Raw genomic sequence first — 19346 nt, 5'->3', positions numbered from 1 at the left:
TCATATACCAAGACGAAATGTCACTGAAAGACTCTATTCAGTGGACTGAGGAAGGCATCACAGCCTTTACAGAATTGAAAAATTTGATAGCCAATACGAGGGTTTTGGCCTTGCCTGACTATGACAAACCTTTTGTTCAAACAATTGACTGCAAAGACAAATACATGACTTCAGTCTTGTTACAAAAACATGGACAAAAGCTGAGACCAGTTGCAATTTATTCTAAAAGACTGGATCCAGTGGCTGCAGCTCTTCCAGCGCGTGTTAGAGCGGTGTGTGCCGCAGCGTTGGCAGTTCAGTCGTCAGCTGAACTTGTACTTTTCCATCCCACAACGCTGATGGTACCACACCCGGTTGACTTATTGATTACAGGCACAAAAATGACTTTCTTGTCACCAGCACGACATTTGTCTATCATGACAACTTTGCTGGAACAACCACACATAACCGTTGAGAGGTGCAATAGCATTAACCCGGCGACACTTGTACCTCTACCTGTTGACGGAGAACCACATTCATGCGTTGACAGAATAAATGAGAACTGCAAACCACGACCAGACTTGAAGGACACACCTTTACCTGACAGCATCCACCTGTATGTTGACGGCTCTGCATCGAGGTCAGATGTAGGGGGTAACAGGGTGGGTTATGCTGTTGTAACCGACGTTGAAATTATTGCTGACGGTTCATTGCCAAACACGTATTCAGCGCAAGCAGGAGAAATTGTTGCATTGACTTCTTCTTTTCCTTTCGGCTTTTCCCCTCAGGGGTCGCCACAGCAAATCAATGTCCTCCGTCTATCCCGGTTTTGTGCATCCTCTTCTCTCACACCAGCTACCTTCATGTCCTCTCTGACCCCATCCATAAACCTCCTCTTCGGTCTCCTGCCTGGCAGTTCAAGGCTCAGCATTCTTCTCCCGATATAGTCACTTTCTCTGCTCTGGACATGTCCAAACCATCTCAGTCTGGCCTCTCTGACTTTCTCTCCAAAGCCTCTAATATGAGTTGTTCCTCTAATGTACTCATTCCTGATCCTATCCAACCTGGTCACTCCCGAAGAAAACCTCAACATCTTCAGCTCTGCTACCTCCAGCTCTGCTTCCTGTGTTTTCTTCAGTGGCACTGTCTCCAGTCCAAACATCATGGCTGGTCACACCACAGTTTTATACACTTTTCACATTGACTGAAGCGTGTAAATGGGCAGAAGAAAATACGGTGACGATTTTTACAGACAGCCAATATGCGTTTTCCACAACTTCACTGCTTTGCAGCCCAGTGGAACCGCAGGGGAATGACTACATCAACCGGGACGATGGTTGAACATGCAGATTTATTGAGAGGCTTGTTGAAAGCTATCCTCCTTCCAAAAGGTGTGGATGTATGCAGATGTGCAGTGCACACAAGGGCTAAAGACAGGATTAGCCGGGTAACGAGAGCAGATGCAGCCGCCACAAAGGCTGCTCTGACTGCTTTCAATCTACTAAATCAAGAGACACGTGAATTAGTGCCCACACAAGTTTTGAAGGATATGTAAGCATTAGCCACAAAATCCGAAAAAGATCTGTGGCTGGCCGATGGTGCTATGCTAGTTGATGGGCTGTATGAAATAGACAATAAACCATGTTTACAGAGAAACATGTTTCCTATGGTGGCTCGGTTGAGCCATGGTAGGTCACATGTATCAACAGAAGGGATGGTGTTTATAGCAGGAAAGGTATTTCATATAAGCAGAGGTTTCAACTCATATGCAAAAAACTTTTGTCTGAGTTGTTTGATATGCTGTAAACACAATCCACAGGGTAATATACGACCAAGAAGAGGAAATTTCCACAGGGGTCACACCCCTTTGAAATGGTCCACATGGACTTCATTGAACTAAGCACAAGTGGTTCTTATAAATACTGTTCGGTGCTAATTGATTCATTCACCAAATGGGTGGTAATTGTGCCTTCAAAAAATCTGATGCATTATGCAAACATATTATTCCAGGACATGGCATACCAAGAATAATTTGGAGTGATAATGGGCCACATTTTGTTAATGATGTAATAACCAAAATTTCAGAACATTTAGGTATTGCATTAAAGAACCATTGCGCGTACCATTCACAGAGTGCAGGGTTAGTTGAAAGAACGAATGCTACGATAAAAAATCAACTCAGAAAAACCATGGAGACAACAGGCAAACCATGGCCAGAATGTCTGTTTTAGGTTAAATTATATATGAGAATAACGCCCACCAATAACGGTTTAACGCCTTTTGAGATCTTGCATGGCAGACCTTTCATCCTCCAAAATTTGGGTTTTATAGACGAGGATAGATGTTTATATGTGCTACCGCTAAACACTAATGTGCTGTTTTGCCCGTATCTTCACATGCAGTTATATTCATAACTGTATGAGTAACAAGAAAGCATCTTCTCCGACTCTGAAACTATTGTTTTGATTCTACAGCAAGGCAAGACGTATTGGCGTGACGTCATGAACAAGGGGGCAGGACCTTCTGAAACTCGCCATCCCTAGGTCATTTTGAGGTAGTTTTTGGGACACTTGAAGTCATTTTTATTGGTGTTTTGCATTTGACTAAAAATATCAGCCTGCATGTTTTGGGTATTTTAGATACTATCAAATGTTTTTCTGATGTCAGTTAGGAAACAAAAAAATGGTATTGGTTGTCCTTTAAACATATTTATATAAACCTTACATATACTTATCTAAGATTTAAACATACAGACACTCCCCAATTTATGAACTAATTCATCTTCCGAACGGTCGTTCGGAAGGTGAATTAGTTCGTAAATTGCTTCAGTGTTATATTTTGTATGTGTTACGTGCGAATTGACAGCTGGAGGCGGGGCTACCTCTCCCTGCCGCCCTCCACCTGCTGTCAATTCTCTAATCACGGGCATGGGGCATTTATACGGTTCACGGTCACCTCGCCAGTGCCGGATGATTGACTCACCTCGCGTCTCTACCGTACCTGGACTCTTCCTTCGGTGCGCAAGTGTACCCAGTCCGAGGTGTTCTCCCCCGCGTCCCGTAAATTCATGTCAACTTCCGGGATTGTGAAATTTTGCACCCCCGTGTGCCATTTGCTTTTTGGAGGAGTAAGCGGGTCGGATCACCCCCTGCCTTCTTACTCGCTGTGTTTTCTTTTATTTGTGAATAAACATCCTACTTGAATAGCCCGTCTCTGTCGCCTGCTTTGGGATCCCAAACATTCCACTACGTTCCAACAAGTCAGCTGCTGTCACACTCGCTCAGAACGTGACAGTATGGAATGTATGTACATATATTTACAATTGGAGAGAAAACTACATATCTTAATACAAAATGTTCATAACTCGAATGTTTGTAAATCGGGGAATGTCTGTATATGTACATATCTTTATGGAGCATATATTTTATTAAAGGTTTGTTTTTTAGTCCAAACCAATACAGGTTACTTATACAAGCCTTAAACATATATTCCATACAGTAAATAGCACTGAAGCAATTTACGAACAAATTCACCTTCCGAACGACTGTTCGTAATGTATCTCGTTCGTAAATTGGGGAGTGTCGGTAAAAACATTACCACAGTTGATCGATCTACTTCTCATTTGATTTCAAGAATTGAATGTTGAGTACCTGTGTGGAGACGAACCGCGATGTCGAAGATGTAAACTCCGTCGCAGATGTAGTCCAAGACCAGCCATACCAACACGTTCCTCGTCTGCAACTCGTCAAAACAGGCCCTGAAAAAACGAGATGCATTTGCATGTTTCTCATGTGAAGAATAATTTGTTTTACTGATTAGATAAAATTAGATAAAATTAGATCAGTTTCAATCAGATTCGATCAGATTAGATCCGATTAGATCAGATTAGATCAGATAAAATCAGAAGAGATCCGATTAGATCAGAAGAGATCCATTTAGATCAGATTAGATCCGATAAAATCAGATCAGATCATGTTAGATTAGATCAGATTAGATCAGATTAGATCAGATTATATCGGATTAGATCAGAAGAGATCAGATTAGATCAGAAAAATCAGATTAGATCAGATAAAATCAGATTAGATCAGATTAGATCAAATAAAATCAGATCAGATCATATATTATATTAGATCAGATCATATTATATTAGATCAGATTAGATCAGATTAGATCAGATTCAATCAAATGAGCCTTTATTTGTCTCACAGTCAGTGGAGATATGTACCTTTCACAGCAGCAAAAACAAAATACAGGTGCTGCTGTAAAGGCGGCCACTGTCGCGACGCCATCTTGAAGTCAAAAACAAAACAACAAATAATGTTACAGGACAACACAAAAGACACAGACAGGCATTCAAACGTCAGAACTTTCTGCACCCTCTTTGTTGTATGAAGCAGTACTACATGAAAGACAAGATCAAAGCGTCCTTTTCACCAGTGGATCAAGGACCTCATGGTGAAATGTGTACGTCTGCTACAAAGTAAATGTTGACAGTAAACACTAAACTGTAGCATCCATTGACAAAAAGAAATGGTCTCGCATCTCCTGTCCCACGTCAATCCGCTTCAATTCCAAGCCGCGACACTTCCTCAAGCCATGCATCCATCCAGCAGCAGACTGTCCAACAGTACCGACGTTTCTGCTGAACATAGCGTAGCTTTGAAAATACTTCCCATAACAGGCGCAAAAAAAGCAAAATGGCCCCTGTGGTGTCCAGCCATGACAGTCAAACGGCAACGATATTCCTCCCAAATAAAAAATGGTGCTGGCATATTGGTGCTTCCAAAAAGGTGCAATCGCTCAGCACAGTCTTGATGAATATTATAGCCAAAAATGCTGAAAACCCACCCATATCCGTTCCACATGGCACAGAACAACACAAAGTGACAAACGATGAAAAGGTTTCTTCAGCCTCCATCTGTACATCTTTGAAGGTGTCGGACATTTCGTTTCTCATCCAAGAGGCTTCGTCAGCGAACTAAAATTTTGCTGGTAGTTTTGGCCCTATTAAAAAAAATAAATATATATATATACAGTAAAGTCTCGTTATATCGATATCGGTTATATCCACCACTTATTGCTATACTATTGTCATTTCCCGTGCACATTTCTAGTCTTTTTATGTATAATTAGTTCCGTTCAGTACGATACCCTGTTATTACGATAATCCGGTTCTTACGGTGCTCCTTTTCATCCCCCGCCGGCCATTTTGCTGTGTATATCGATACATCGGTCGCGCCATTGGTCGACTTGGTCACGTGTCTTGGTTACGTGACACGCCATCGGTCGCGCCATTGGTCGACTTGGTCACGTGACTTGGTTACGTGACACGCCATCGGTCGCGCCATTGGTCGACTTGGTCACGTGAGTGTGTTACGTGACCAACTCCCGTGTAGCAGAGCCATTTTCATTTTCAGACGCTAGCTCGTGTGTAGCAGACGAGATTGAAGTGCTTGTGTTAAAAGGTAAAAATGGGAATCAGAAGAAGATTGATGACTTTTTTAAATTGTATACATAATACAGTAAGATGTAAGCGTTGCAGTTTCCCTGTTGTGTTATGTACATGCCCACTGTACTGTATATGAATGCAATCGTTTTTTGCAACGTTTCTTGTTTTGTCTGCTGAAGCGTGATGATTTTGAAAATTATTAACATTCCATACTGTGTATTAAAGGACAACCGATGTCACTTTTTATTCAAATGCAAAACACGAATAAAAATGACTTCACGCTAAGACGTCTTGCATTGCTTGTGAATCCAAACAATGGCTTCAGATTCGGATAATATGCTTTCTTGTTACACATCCAGTTATGAATATGATTCAAATACACTGTAGTTCTGAAGATAAAAGCATACATGTTTGCAATCATTAAGGAATTATATGTGCCATTTTGAGGCAACATTGGGGGAACATCTCTCACCCAAAAAAAAAAGAGGCACAAAAGGGAGCTCATGGCCAGCTCCGTTTCTTATATGGCGCTTGGCTGCTCGGCTTCACAGTGCAGAGGTCGCCGGTTCGCGTCCCGCTCCGGCCTCCCTGTGTGGAGTTTGCATGTTCTCCCCGGACGCGCGTGGGTTTTCTCCGGGCCCTCCGGTTTCCTCCCACACTCCAAAAACATGCATGGCAGGCAAATTGACCACTCCAAATTGTCCCGAGGTGTGAGTGTGAGAGTGACTGTTGTATGTCTTTGTGTGCCCTGCGATTGGCTGGCAACCAATTCAGGGTGTCCCCCGCCTCGTGCCCGAAGACAGCTGAGATAGGCTCCAGCATCCCCCGCGACCCTAATGAGGAATAAGCGGTACGGAAAATGGATGGATATATATATATATATATATATATATATATATACATAGTAAAGTCTCGTTATATCGATATTCTCGGGATGTCGATATAACCGGACTATCGATATATCCGATCCTGCGCCGAACTGCATTAACAAAAGCCGCCAAAAGAAGGCAGCCAAGCGCCATATAAGAAACGGAGCTGGCCATGAGCTCCATATATATATGGATGAGAATCAGAATCAGAATACCTTTATTCGTCCCGCAATGGGGAAATTTGATGGATAGATAGATAGATAGATAGATAGATAGATAGATAGATAGATAGATAGATAGATAGATAGATAGATAGATAGATAGATAGATAGATAGATAGATAGATAGATAGATAGATAGATAGAAGGATAGATAGATAGATAGATGTATATCCCTACTGTACAGAGATGGCGGTGCCCGACCACTGCTATGCTGAGTCCCTGGCCTAGGTTGGGGGAGCAGAGGACTATTCCCTGAGGCTACACTGATTACTTCCATTGTCCTGACTGATTACCTCTATTGCCCTGCCTGATTATGTGGTCAACGACTGGCCTGATTGCCCCATTTGCTCTGGTATCACATAACTAAGCCTATGTGGTAATGATTTCAGAAATCTGTTGGAAGCGCGATCCAAATGGAACCTCACCTCACCATGGCGATTTAGTGAAGGGTTTTGCTGATTTATAAAAAGTAGCTTCTTTTACTCCCCTTTCAAACCATGTATTTTCTTTCGCTAAGATTTTAACCTCATTGTCGTCAAATGTGTGGTTGCTAGCAGGACAACAGAAGCAATCACTCAGGACAACATAAGTAATCGGTGTAGTCCTCTACGGACGACACCTTCAAAGAAGTCCAGATGACGGCTGAAGAAACCTTATGATCGATGGACCACTACTGTACGACAGAGCTTACACAAACAAAGTGAAAAAAGACAACACAAACACAACAACAAAAAAAGTAAATGGAAAAAACACAGCAAAAAAACAGCAATTTTTTTTCTAACCTGACAACTAATAGCGTCCAGTTATAAAAAACAGCAGGACCAATCACCATCAGCCAGTGATAATACACATCATCCGACGGCGACAAGGCGACATTCTTCCACTTCCTCCTAAAACAGAAAATCCCGAAAAGTCAAACCAACTCGCCGTTTCTTCTCTTCCGAAAATATGTGCCTGTTTTTTTTCTTCTTACTTCCTTTTTACGCGTCTCATTTCACTGTTTGAATCGGAGCCGTTGTGACTGTGACTAAAACGACTGGATCGCGCATGGATGTCCAAGTGAGCGGGGCCCCGAAAACGCTCCAAAAATGAATCCGGTCGCTCTCTATCTTCGCCCGCACCCTTTTGAGCCCATTCCCGTATACTCATCACCATGTTCACTATCCTTTAAAAAAAACAGAAAATCAGAAGCATTATAATGATGATAATAATAATAATAATAATAATAATAATAATAATAATACATTTAATTTATAAGCACCTTTCAAAACTCTCAAGGTCACTTTAGAGTCACAGGATACAGTCGCTAATAAATAGCTACCTAGCCAGATAGATAGCTAGATAGCTAAACGATAGCTAGCTGGATAGCTAGCGAGCCAGCCAGACAGCTAATAGATAGCTAATAGATAGCAAATAGATAGTTAGGTAGCTAGCTAGCTGATAGATACAGTAATAATAATACTTTTCATTCATAAACACATTTCAAAACTCTCAAGGTCACCTTACAGTAACAGCATACAGTCGCTAATAGATAGCTACCTAGCCAGCTAGATAGCTAAACGATACCTAGCTAGATTGCTAGCAAGCCAGCTAGACAGCTAATAGATAGCTAATAGATACCAAATAGATAGGTAGTTAGCTAGCTAATAGATACAGTAATAATAATAATAATAATAATAATAATAATAATAATAATAATAATAATACATTTTATTCATAAGCACCTTTCAAAACTCTCAAGGTCACTTTACATTCATTTCAACTTTTGTGTAACGAAAGTGGTTCAACATGATTTATAAATTATTTTACCAAGAGTTTTATCAAAAGTTTATACAATCTTTTTGTCCACAGGCGAATTTTAATTTGAATTAATTATTGATATGTGAAGTGTTAACTTCAACATACCTCAAAAACATATTTGTCCATACAGTTGAAAGTTAATAAATGTCAAACCTGGAAAGAGCGCCGCGGCCATAAAGGGAATTCTGTGGTGTGACATCTTTCTTATCGATGGCTGCCATTCTTTGGAGTTCTGAGGAAGTGTCATCGCACATCGACTGCCCTCTACAAAATACAAACGCCGTACAGTGATACCTCAGCTGACGAACGCTTGAGGTCATGAATTTTTCGCCTCACGAACATTAAATTCGCAAGCATATAGTTTTCGGCGGACGAACTAGTTTTCGGCGGACGAACCAAACCACACGGTCGAACAGTGCCACGGTGGCTGGTGGACTAATTCTCCACTCCCCCTTCCTTTGATTGCAGACGTGGTTTGTTATCAAGTATAGTACTTTTGCTATTATGGGACCGAAAGACCCCACCACGGACTAATGTTCAGCCGAAGGGGACACAAAAGAAAATGATGGTCGAGCAGAAGGACATAATCAAAAAACATCAATGAGGTGTTCGTTTGTGTGACTTAGTCGACTATTGCTACGTGTGGCTCAGGGTGTTTCTGTATTGTCTCAGCAACAGTCTCAGGCAAGAGAAGAGGTTGAATATGGCTTAACGAAAAGCAGCTAGCAGGGGACTGTGTATCGCCGAGAAAGCACGGCAACTTTACTCGGATATCATCAAGAGGCAACTACATCAACGACTATCTCAAATGTCAATAAAGTGGGCGGATTCAGAAAGTCCTGATCCCTTGTTCGTGACATCATGCCAGGATAGTCCTTCACAACTGCCTTGCTCCAGAATCAAAACAATGGCTTCAGAGAGTTAAGATTCGGAGAAGATGCTTTCTTGTTGCTCATCCAGTAATGAATATGATTCAAATAGTTCTAAAGAGGAAAACATAAATGTTTGCAATCGATTAAAGAAGTCCTTCCGTATCAATTCGAGCCGTCTGCAATAGAAACCGGTGAAGATCTGGACTCTGATGTAATGCCAGAAAATACACAAGATGGCGCACAAGCTCCATTGGAAATGGTCCGATTTGTCCGCTGGGAATATGTTTCAATTTACACCTTTTTTATGCGTGTTACGCAATTGGCTGCGACACACAACAATTCACCATCGCGTTATTTATGTAGTTTTCCTTCTAATTTCGCAATAAACACGAAGTTTTCAGACCAAACAAAGTACAGCAAAATGCATTGTTTGTCGCTTTCTCAGTCAGGGGTGTTACAAACGTGACGTCACGTCAGGACTCGTCACCAACTCAAAAACAAGACTTCATGAATATTCAGCCCGAGTCTTAAAATGTAAAATATAGCTATGTGCGGTGGAATCTTTGTAAAATACGCTAGGTAGAAGTCATTTGAAGTGATTTTACAAATTATGGACACAACTTGTCCGTAGGCGTCGGTTGTCTTTTAAGGACTGACAAGGACTTTATTTGTCAAGGTTCAAAATGTTCCTGAATAACAAAAATAGGATTAAAGGTGACCAATAATGCGGGTGTACCTGCTCAGTGGGCTGTCCTGGTCACTGTCGTCCTCTGTCCATGTTTTCACAGATAATCTTTGCGAATCATGCATTGCATGTGGCATGCTGCACAAAAAAGGCATGTGAATTAGTTAGAATGAATTAGTTTGTGTTTTGTTTTTTTGTTTTTTCATGCTTGGGTGCGGATAAAGCACTGGCCAGATCTCTGGCAATGTTTTTCCCTTTTACAAGGCATATCTCTGACACTGTTTAAAGAGTTAATGGCTAGGAGGAAGAAGCTGTTTAAATGCCTGCTGGATTTGGATTGGTAGAACCTGGCACCTGCCTGAGGGGAGTCGCTGGAAAAGGTGGTGGGCAGGGTGCGGAGGGTCCTTGTTTCGATTCTTGCAGTGTGCAAGTGAGCAGGGCAGTGCCAATGATTTTTTTTCCGCCGTCCTAACTGTCCGTTGAAGTCGTATTTTGTCCATTTTTTTTGTTTTGTGGCAGCCCCGAACCAAACCGTGATGGAATCGTTTTAAACGCCGACGATTGTGATACGAATAAGGATGGGGGGAGGATGATTGAATGGTACCCAGGTCGCGGATGGAGGACAAACCGGCCAAATAGGGTAGAATGCCCGTCTCTGGTTGTATTAATTATTAATTATTAATAATAACACATTTTATTTCAAGCGCCTTTCAAAAGCTCTCAAGGACACTTTACAGTCACAGACAAGCATAGATACAATAATAAATAAAATACAAATAGACTACAATAAATAGACTACAATAAATAAAATACTATTATTGCGTGTTATTATTATTAGTATATATATATATATATATATATATATATATATATATATATATATATATATATATATATATCAAAAGATCGAGTTGTTCATGATCATTCAGCTTGTCAATAAAAGTGTGCCTATTTACAAATTTTAATCATTAATAAACATACACACAGAAGAAAGACTAAGAATCAGTAGCCTCGAGGAAATTCATACTCATATTCAGTAAAAGAATACACACGCTTGGCAAAAGCACAAAAAGAATAGGAAAGTCAACCGTGATACGCATCACCATGGAAACCAAAAGGATGGATACATATTTGATCATGTTAGGAAAGGCAGATCAGAATCAGAATCAGAAAGCCTTTAAATCGTCCCACAATGGGGACATTTTCAAAATAAAAGAAGACCAAAAAAATGTTTCGACAGACCTGGTCAATTTCCCGATTGTAATCTTTAACTTGTTAAGAAATCTTCATCCATGTAGATTGAAGCAGCAATGAAAAACGAAAAACGATGAGCAAGTCCAACAGCTCCTTGATGATCACATAACACTCAAGCTCAGACAAAAGAATCTTTTAAAATGCAAAATGTGTGTGTGTGTGTGTGTGCGTGTGTGTGTGTGTGTGTGTGTGTGTGTGTGTGTGTGTGTGTGTGTGTGTGTGTGTGTGTGTGTGTGTGTGTGTGTGTGTGTGTGTGTGTGTGTTGCGTTTGGACTCATTTGAATTTGAGAGCATCGTTTGAAGTGGCTGAAACAAATGCAAGCGCATCTCGCTTCCTGATTACAGAGAATACACTGAGAACATACACACACACACACACAAACATACACACGTTTTTGCTACTGCTGGGGACGAGGTGTGTAATAGATTTGACCGTGGGAACCCAATTTAAAACCTGAAAAAAGTATGTATGAAACTCATAAAATTTTAATTTTAGGACCCAATTTTTTTTAGCCTGTGCTTACTCAGATATCACTTATAAATGGCCTATTTCTTGATTTAATTTGTCCAGGTTTTTGGCAACCTTGTGGGGACTTAACGAATCATGTCAAACCAAAACTCCTATCAGGTGGTGGTTATTTAATTTGAGAGACAACAATATTTAGAGCCTGTAAGGCCAGCATTTGTGTTTTGCAGGAGCCATAAGCTTATATTTTTTGTCAATTCTAAATTTTAAACATGTAAATTGTAAAATATTTTGTTCATATGCACATAGAAGTTTTAGTAAAAGTTTCGTTAATTTCTTGAAAATTAAAAAAAAATCACCTGTTTATTTGCTATATAGCTATCTATCTGTTAGCTATATAGCCATCTAACTAGCTATTAGCTATCTATTAGCTAGCTAGCTTTCTATCTGAGTTACTTCCGGGTTGAGTGAACGCTGGCGCATGTGGCTGCCGGTGCTCATCCGCAAAGAAAATTGATCCTGTGACGATAAAGTGACCTTGAGATTTTTGAAAGTCACTTGTAAATGAAATGTATTATTATTATTATTATTATTATTATTATTATTATTATTATTGCTATCTAATAGCTATCTATTAGCTGTCCAGCTGGCTGGCTAGCTATCTAGCTCGTTATCTAATAGCTATCAGTAGCTATCTATTAGCTAACTAGCTAGCTTCCTATCTGTGGTTATTCCGGATTGAATGACCCCTGGCGCGTGTTGCTGCCGCTACTCACCCACAGAAAAGTGTATCCTGTGACTGTAAAGTGAGCTTGAGAGTTTTGAAAGGCGCTTATAAATGAAATGTATTATTACAGTGATACCTTGGCTAACGAACTTAATTGGTTCCCAGACAGAGTGTGTAAGGCGAAAAGTGTGTCCCAAAAATTAATTTCCCATAGAAACCACTAAAATGAGAATAATCTGTTCCCAAGTCCCCATAAAACATCATGTTCTACTTTCTAATTTTCTAAGCCTTAAAACTACACAAAATAGACCGTATTTTATGGATAATAAATGTGCTATGGTATTATAATTGAAGAAATAAACTGTACTGTACAATAAAGTCGTTTAATTTACCTTTGTGATTGTCGTTGATGGCTTGATGGAATGGAGTGGCCGGTTTCATCACCATTAAACACTTGATAAGGAACGGAGCCTTCTTCGTTGTACTAAGTTCATCCTGTCTACTTGATATCTAATGTTAAGCAGATTCTTTACTTACAGACAGTGTAGGTGTTCAAATACCTGACATGTTTCGGCGACTACTTCCGCCTTCGTCAGAGTGTCACGGATGTTGGTGTGACGCGCCATTTTCATCTGGTGTTGCTATGAGGGCGTGACCTACCTGTCAGATCTGACAGTCAAGTCACGCCCCCCGCTGTCCGTTCGTCCCTCCAGGATACTGCTCCAGGTAGTAGAGAAGCATGTAAGCTCCCTCATCCCTGTTGATGGTCCTTGGTCCTCGCTTCCGGATTTCAATGGCCTCCCTGATCCAGCGCTGATGTTTGTTGTCTTCGGTGCGGATGACTCTGGCCTTCTCCCAGTCCATGATGTGATTTTCTCTTTTGCAGTGGTCCGTGATGGCTGATTTATGGTGCTCCTGTTGTGCTTGTTCTTTTATTGCTCTTGTTTGTATTGTTGCTGTCAGGAGACAGCAACAATACAAACAGAGTCATCCGCACCGAAGACAACACACATCAGCGCTGGATCAGGGAGGCCATTGAAATCCCGAAGCGAGGACCAAGGACAATCAACAAGGATGAGGGAGCTTACATGCTCTCTACTACGTGGAGCAGTATCCTGGAGGGACGAACGGACAGCGGGGGGCGTGACTTGCCTGTCAGATCTGACAGGTAGGTCACGCCCTCATAGCAACACCAGCTGAAAATGGCACGTCACACCAACATCCGTGACACTCTGACGAAGGCGGAAATAGTCGCCGAAACATGTCAGGTATTTGAACACCTACACTGTCTCTAAGTAAAGAATCTGCTTAACATTACGTAGCCTTCTTCTTTCACCATCTTGAGGACTGATTCCTTGTAGGTGCTTTCTCTGTGATAATTTTATCTAGTTCCTCATCAATTGTGTTCTGTTTGTCACGGTTTGCAAGGTGGTGATGGCAGATGTGGATCCCAAAAAGCAGGCAGGAGGGAGCAGCAGGTTGTATTTCTCATCTCATCTCATCTCATTTTCCGTACCGCTTATTCCTCATTAGGGTCGCGGGGGTTGCCGGAGCCTATCTCAGCTGTCTTCGGGCACGAGGCGGGGGACACCCTGAATTGGTTGCCAGCCAATCGCAGGGCACACAAAGACATACAACAGTCACTCTCACACTCACACCTAGGGACAATTTGGAGCGGTCAATCTGCCTGCCACGCATGTTTTTGGAGTGTGGGAGGAAACCGGAGGCCCCGGAGAAAACCCACGCGGGTCCGGGGAGAACATGCAAACTCCACACAGGGAGGCCCGACCGGGACGTGAACCGGCGACCTCTGCACTGTGAAGCCGGTGTGCTAACCACTCGACTACCGGGCCGCCCCAGGTTGTATTTGAGAAATTGTATTAAAATAAAGTCAACAGTAACAAAATCTAAAACATCAAAGTCATTCAAACAGAAAAATACAAAGTATCAAATAAAGACCAAGAGTAAAAGTCTGCCAAGATGAAACAAACACCTGCACAGCATACAATGCTCCCCTCACTGCTGCGTTCTTGACCAATCACGTGGCTTTAACCAAAGACTGGGGGAGGGGAATAGAGGGCAAAAACAGTCGGCTACCATTTTGTTGTGAGAAGAACGGGTTCGTTCGTGAAAGACACATCACTCATTGAGGCAGCTCCGTGTACGAAAAAAGTAAACCGAGGTATCACTGTATTATTTTTGTTGCGGCGGACAGAACACGGCGGTGGGCCCACTGCTGGCGAGATGCCGCCGACGCGGTGCCCTCGACACGTTCCACCCGGCGCGATGCTGACGACGCGATGTTACCCGTACCTATATATATATATATATATATATAAAACGCCGTCGCATGAACGTGCGAGAGGGATCGCAACTCACGCCCACGACGATGCATGCCGTGTCTTCGTCCACCCCAGGCTGAGTCCCGTTCCCATCGTATGCTGGAGAGGCAGCGGTTGCTGTCTCCACCATTGTTCCCTGGCGAGTGGACCTTTTGGGAGACTGTTGGGACTTCTGGAAGCAGCCCCTTGAATGTTTTACATTTTGTTCCTGCTGACCTTTATTTTAATACAATTTGTCAAACAACCTCCTGCTCCCTCCTGCCTGCTTCTTGGGATCCGCACCCGCCACCACCACCTCGCAAAACGTGACAGAGGGTTCTGCGCAGTATCCATGCTGTTCCCAGCACTGCGCTTTTCTGGACCGAGATATCGATTGTCTTTCCCGAGATCTGTTGCAACCACTCGTCGAGTTTGGGGGTCACTGCCCCGAGTGCTCCGACCACCACAGGCACGACTGTCACCTTGACCTTCCAGGCTCTCTCCAGCTCCTCTCTGAGCCCTTGGTATTTCTCAATTTTCTCATGTTCCTTCTTTGTGATGTTTCCATCACTCGGGACCGCTACATCCACGACAACGGCTTTCCTTTGCCCTTTATCTATGACCACGATATCTGGTTGGTTGGCCATTACCATCTTGTCAGTCCGTATCTGGAAGTCCCACAGGATCTTTGCTCGGTCATTCTCCACCACCTTGGGAGGTGTTTCCCATTTTGACCTTGGGGTTTCCAGTCCATACTCCGCACAGATGTTTCGGTAGACTATGCCAGCCACCTGGTTGTGGCGCTCCAAGTAGGCTTTCCCTGCCAGCATCTTACACATTGCAAGTTATGTGTTAGATTGTCTCAGGTGCCTCTTTGCACAACCTACACCTTGGGTCTGGTGTGGTATATCCCTGCCTCTATGGCTCTGGTGTTCAGGGCCTGGATGAGTGCCTCTGTGCTGTCCTTTAGGCCAGCCCTCTCTAGCCACTGATAGGACTTCTTGAGATCAGCCACTTCAGTTATGGTTCGGCGGTACATCCCGTGTAGGGTCTTTTCCTCCCATGATTGTCCCACTTCGATATATATATATATATATATATATATATATATATATATATATATATATATATATATATATATATATATATATATATATATATATATATATATATATATATATTATCGTCCATCTCCGCTTTGTTCCTGTAGCCCATTTTTCATCAAGGTGCTCTGGTTACCCAGCACCTGACACAGACCTTGTTTGGCCGGGCGACGTCTGAGCTGGCATGTCATTCGATTTGTTGTCTCTCATCATTGTATGAGGTAGGCATTAGCGTGAAGGGTCATGCCCAAGGACCCAAACTGGATAATGTTTTATGCTCATTTTCTCTGTCCCAAGCGAGATTCGAACCCTCGTCTGCCGTATGCCAAATCGATGCCTTATCAACTGAGCTATCCAGCAGCAAGCTATCAGTCACCTCCTCTACACGGATGACATAAAGCTGTATGCTAAGAGCGAAAGGGACATAGACTCCCTGATCCACGCAACCAGGATCGACAGCAGTGACATCGGGACGTCATTCGGGCTGGAGAAATGTAGTCGGATGGTGACAAAGAGGGGCAAGGTAGTCCACACTGAAGGGGTCTCACTCCCTGAAGGAACAATAGCAGACATTGAAAACAGCTACAAGTACCTTGGTATACCACAGGCCAATGGCAACCTCGAACTAGCAACAAGAAAGCGGCTACGACCAAATACCTCCAGCGGGTGAGGCAAGTCCTCAGAAGCCAGCTCAATGGCAAGAACAAGACCCAGGCAATAAACAGCTATGCCCTGCCAGTGATCAGATACCCTGCAGGAATAATAAGGTGGGCCAAAGTAACAGATTCAGACCACGGATGTTAAGACCCGAAAACTCCTCACCATGCATGGAGGGTTCCATCCCAGATCCTGCACCCTGAGACTGTACACAAGCCGTAAGGAAGGAGGCCGGGGACTAGTCAGTGTGAGAGCCACTGTCCAGGATGAAACATCCAAGCACCATGACTACATCAAAGAGAAGGCAGCAGCGGATGATGTACTCAGAGAATGTCTCAGACAATGGGGAACAGAGGATGAGGTGCTGGAAGAGGGACAATCATGGGAGGAAAAGCCCCTACACGGGATGTAGCACCGAACCATAACTGAAGTGGATGATCTCAACAAGTCCTATCGGTGGCTAGAGAGGGCTGGCCTAAAGGACAGCACAGAGGCACTCATCCTGGCTGTTCAAGAGCAGGCCCTGCTGGATGGATCGCCCCCGCCAGCCTACTCACTGTACCCCTATTTTTATTTCTTTTGTCGTTCTACTCCGGGTCCGTGGATTTATCGGCCTTGTTGTCAATAAACGATTGCAAGTACCATCGTCTCTGCCGCCTGCTTAGGGATCCAAACCCTTTACCCACAGTCCAAGAAGTCAGCTGCCTCCTGTCCCGCTCGGAACGTGACACGGGGAAATTAATGGCATTATTTAGGTGACACATAAAAGGAGTGTTTGAAACTGTTTTATTAAAACATGACCCCCCCTTGATTGTCGCTCAAACAACAACTTACAGTTAAATGATTCCCATGTACAATAGTACAGTATGCATGAAAACAAACATTTTGATTCATTTCTATTTCTAATCAGCCTTATCCAAAGTCACACCGCAGCAAGCAATGGACAGTACTGTTTACGACGCTATCGGAGACAACAACTCAGCCACCCCAGAAGAAAAAGATTTAGGTATATATAAAGAAACACCAAGCTGCTAAATAGAGACCATGCCCCCCCCCCCCCCCCCCCACATTTGGTTTCGACAGAACCAGCACGTCCAGTCCAACCAGCAAAAAGTGTGAGTCGGTAGAAGTAGATATGGGCAAACATTGTCTCCTTTGATGTGGTTTCTTTAGCTGTCATCTGTATTTCTTTGAAGGTGTCGGACGTTTTGCTTCTTATCCGAGAGGCTTCATCAGCGAGCTAATTTTTTTTTTCCGTTCAAATGAAAAACAAAGTCATGTAGTTTATTCAATACATTGTAAAAAATGGAAATTGTAAAGAGAAATACATAGGGGAGACAAAACAAATTCTCAAAAAAAGACTATCAACATGGCAGGGATAATACTAGTGGGCCTCAATCGGCATTACATATGCACCTAAAAGCTAGCAACTATTCATTTGACGACAATGTTATTGTCAATGATTGATGACAATGTTATTGTCGTCAAATGAATGAGGTTAAATCTTAGCGAAAGAAAATGGATGCTTTGAAAGGGGAGTAAGAGAAACTATTTTTATAAAACAGCAAAACCCTTCACTAAATCGCCATGGTGGGGTGAGGTTTACTATGGATCGGTCGTACAACAAAATTCTTGGGCAACATAGCTAAATTATGCTGAGGAGGTGATACCAGAGCAAATGGGGAAATCAGGCCAGCCGTAGACCCCATACTCAGGCATGACAATAGAAGTAATCAGTGTAGCCTCAGGGAATAGTCCTCTGTTCCCCCCCAACCTGAGAGCAGGGACCTATCATAGCAGAGTCTGGCACCGCCACGTCTGGACAGTCAGGATATATATAGGGTCGAAACTATCAGCAAAAATTTTAGTTCGCTGACGAAGCCTCTTGGATAGGAAGCGAAACATCTGACACCTTGAAAGAAGTCCAGATGACGGCTGAAGAAACCTTCTCATCGATGCACCACTCCTGTACGACTGAGAGCTTACACAGACGTATTGTCTCCTTTACACCTTCTTCATGCCTCTTCCCATCAGACAGGCAAAAATGGTCATGACCATTTTGGGGTTGACCTCTACCAAGTCCTCAGGCAGAGCGTAGACCTTGGCGCCAATCTTTCTTGCCATGGAAATGGCGTACCTTGTGCAGGAAAATGGTAGAATTAACGGCCTGCTGAAAAAGGATGTATTCCATTTCAAGTATCATTGCATAAAATGCCTTCAAATGTGTTTTTTTTACTTGGCATTTTTGAGTTTGTCCTCATCTGTCAGATTGTCTTTTTGAACCAGCTCAAAGTTGACACTCGCCGGTTGGATGGCATCAATTAGGTCCAAAACTAACAGACTTGTATTCAGTGACCTGTCCTGGTGAGAAAGAGCAATAAAAAATTAAACAATATTAATTACACACTCAGTTGATAAGTCATTGTAATACAGTGATACCTTGACTTATGAACTCAATTGGTTCCCAGAAAATGTGTTTAAGGCGAAAAGTGTGCCTTCCATTCATTTCCCATAGGAAACCATTAAAATGAGAATAATCCGTTTCCAGGTCCCCATAAAACACAATATTCTACTAAATAAGCCTTATAACTACACAAAATAGACCTTATTTTATGTATAATAAATGTGCTATTGCATTGTAATTAAAGAAATAAACTGTACTGTATAATTACGAACTTAATTGGGTCCCTGAAAGTGTGTCAGGCGAAAAGTGTGTCTTCCAAACATTAATTTCCCATAGGAAAGCATTAAAAATGAGAATAATCCGTTCCCAGGTCCCCATAAAACATAATTTTCTACTAAATAAGCCTTAAAACTACACAAAATATAGCTTATTTTATGTATAAGAAATGTACTATTGTAATAAAATAAAACTATATAAAAGGTTTTTTTGACGTCTGTAATTGGATTGGATTGGCTGTATCTTTATTCGTCTCGCAGGGG

The 19346-nt window shown here is 42.4% G+C and overlaps 2 protein-coding genes across 2 annotated transcripts in view; both read right to left on the bottom strand.

The window, feature by feature from the left end:
- LOC148902493 (cyclic nucleotide-gated channel alpha-2-like) overlaps positions 1-10109 on the bottom strand; it is a 37438-nt gene extending 27329 nt beyond the window's left edge. Inside the window, exons 1-5 of the mRNA XM_088991103.1 lie at positions 9927-10109; positions 8472-8582; positions 7492-7683; positions 7301-7408; positions 3630-3736 (exon numbers count right to left, since the gene is read on the bottom strand). Coding sequence (XP_088847229.1) covers positions 3630-3736; positions 7301-7408; positions 7492-7683; positions 8472-8582; positions 9927-10030 — 622 coding nt within the window. The 5' untranslated portion in view covers positions 10031-10109. The remainder of the gene's footprint in view (positions 1-3629; positions 3737-7300; positions 7409-7491; positions 7684-8471; positions 8583-9926) is intronic.
- Positions 10110-17172: 7063 nt separating this feature from the next.
- The window catches only part of LOC148902492 (plastin-3-like), a 33305-nt gene continuing 31131 nt past the window's right edge, over positions 17173-19346 (bottom strand). Inside the window, exons 15-16 of the mRNA XM_088991087.1 lie at positions 18640-18764; positions 17173-18540 (exon numbers count right to left, since the gene is read on the bottom strand). Coding sequence (XP_088847213.1) covers positions 18408-18540; positions 18640-18764 — 258 coding nt within the window. The 3' untranslated portion in view covers positions 17173-18407. The remainder of the gene's footprint in view (positions 18541-18639; positions 18765-19346) is intronic.

The sequence above is a fragment of the Hippocampus bargibanti genome, linkage group LG02 (genome assembly GCF_051943395.1).
Source record: "Hippocampus bargibanti isolate YZ-2025 linkage group LG02, ASM5194339v1, whole genome shotgun sequence".
Lineage (NCBI taxonomy): Eukaryota > Metazoa > Chordata > Actinopteri > Syngnathiformes > Syngnathidae > Hippocampus > Hippocampus bargibanti.
This window is presented reverse-complemented; position numbering and strand designations above follow the sequence as displayed.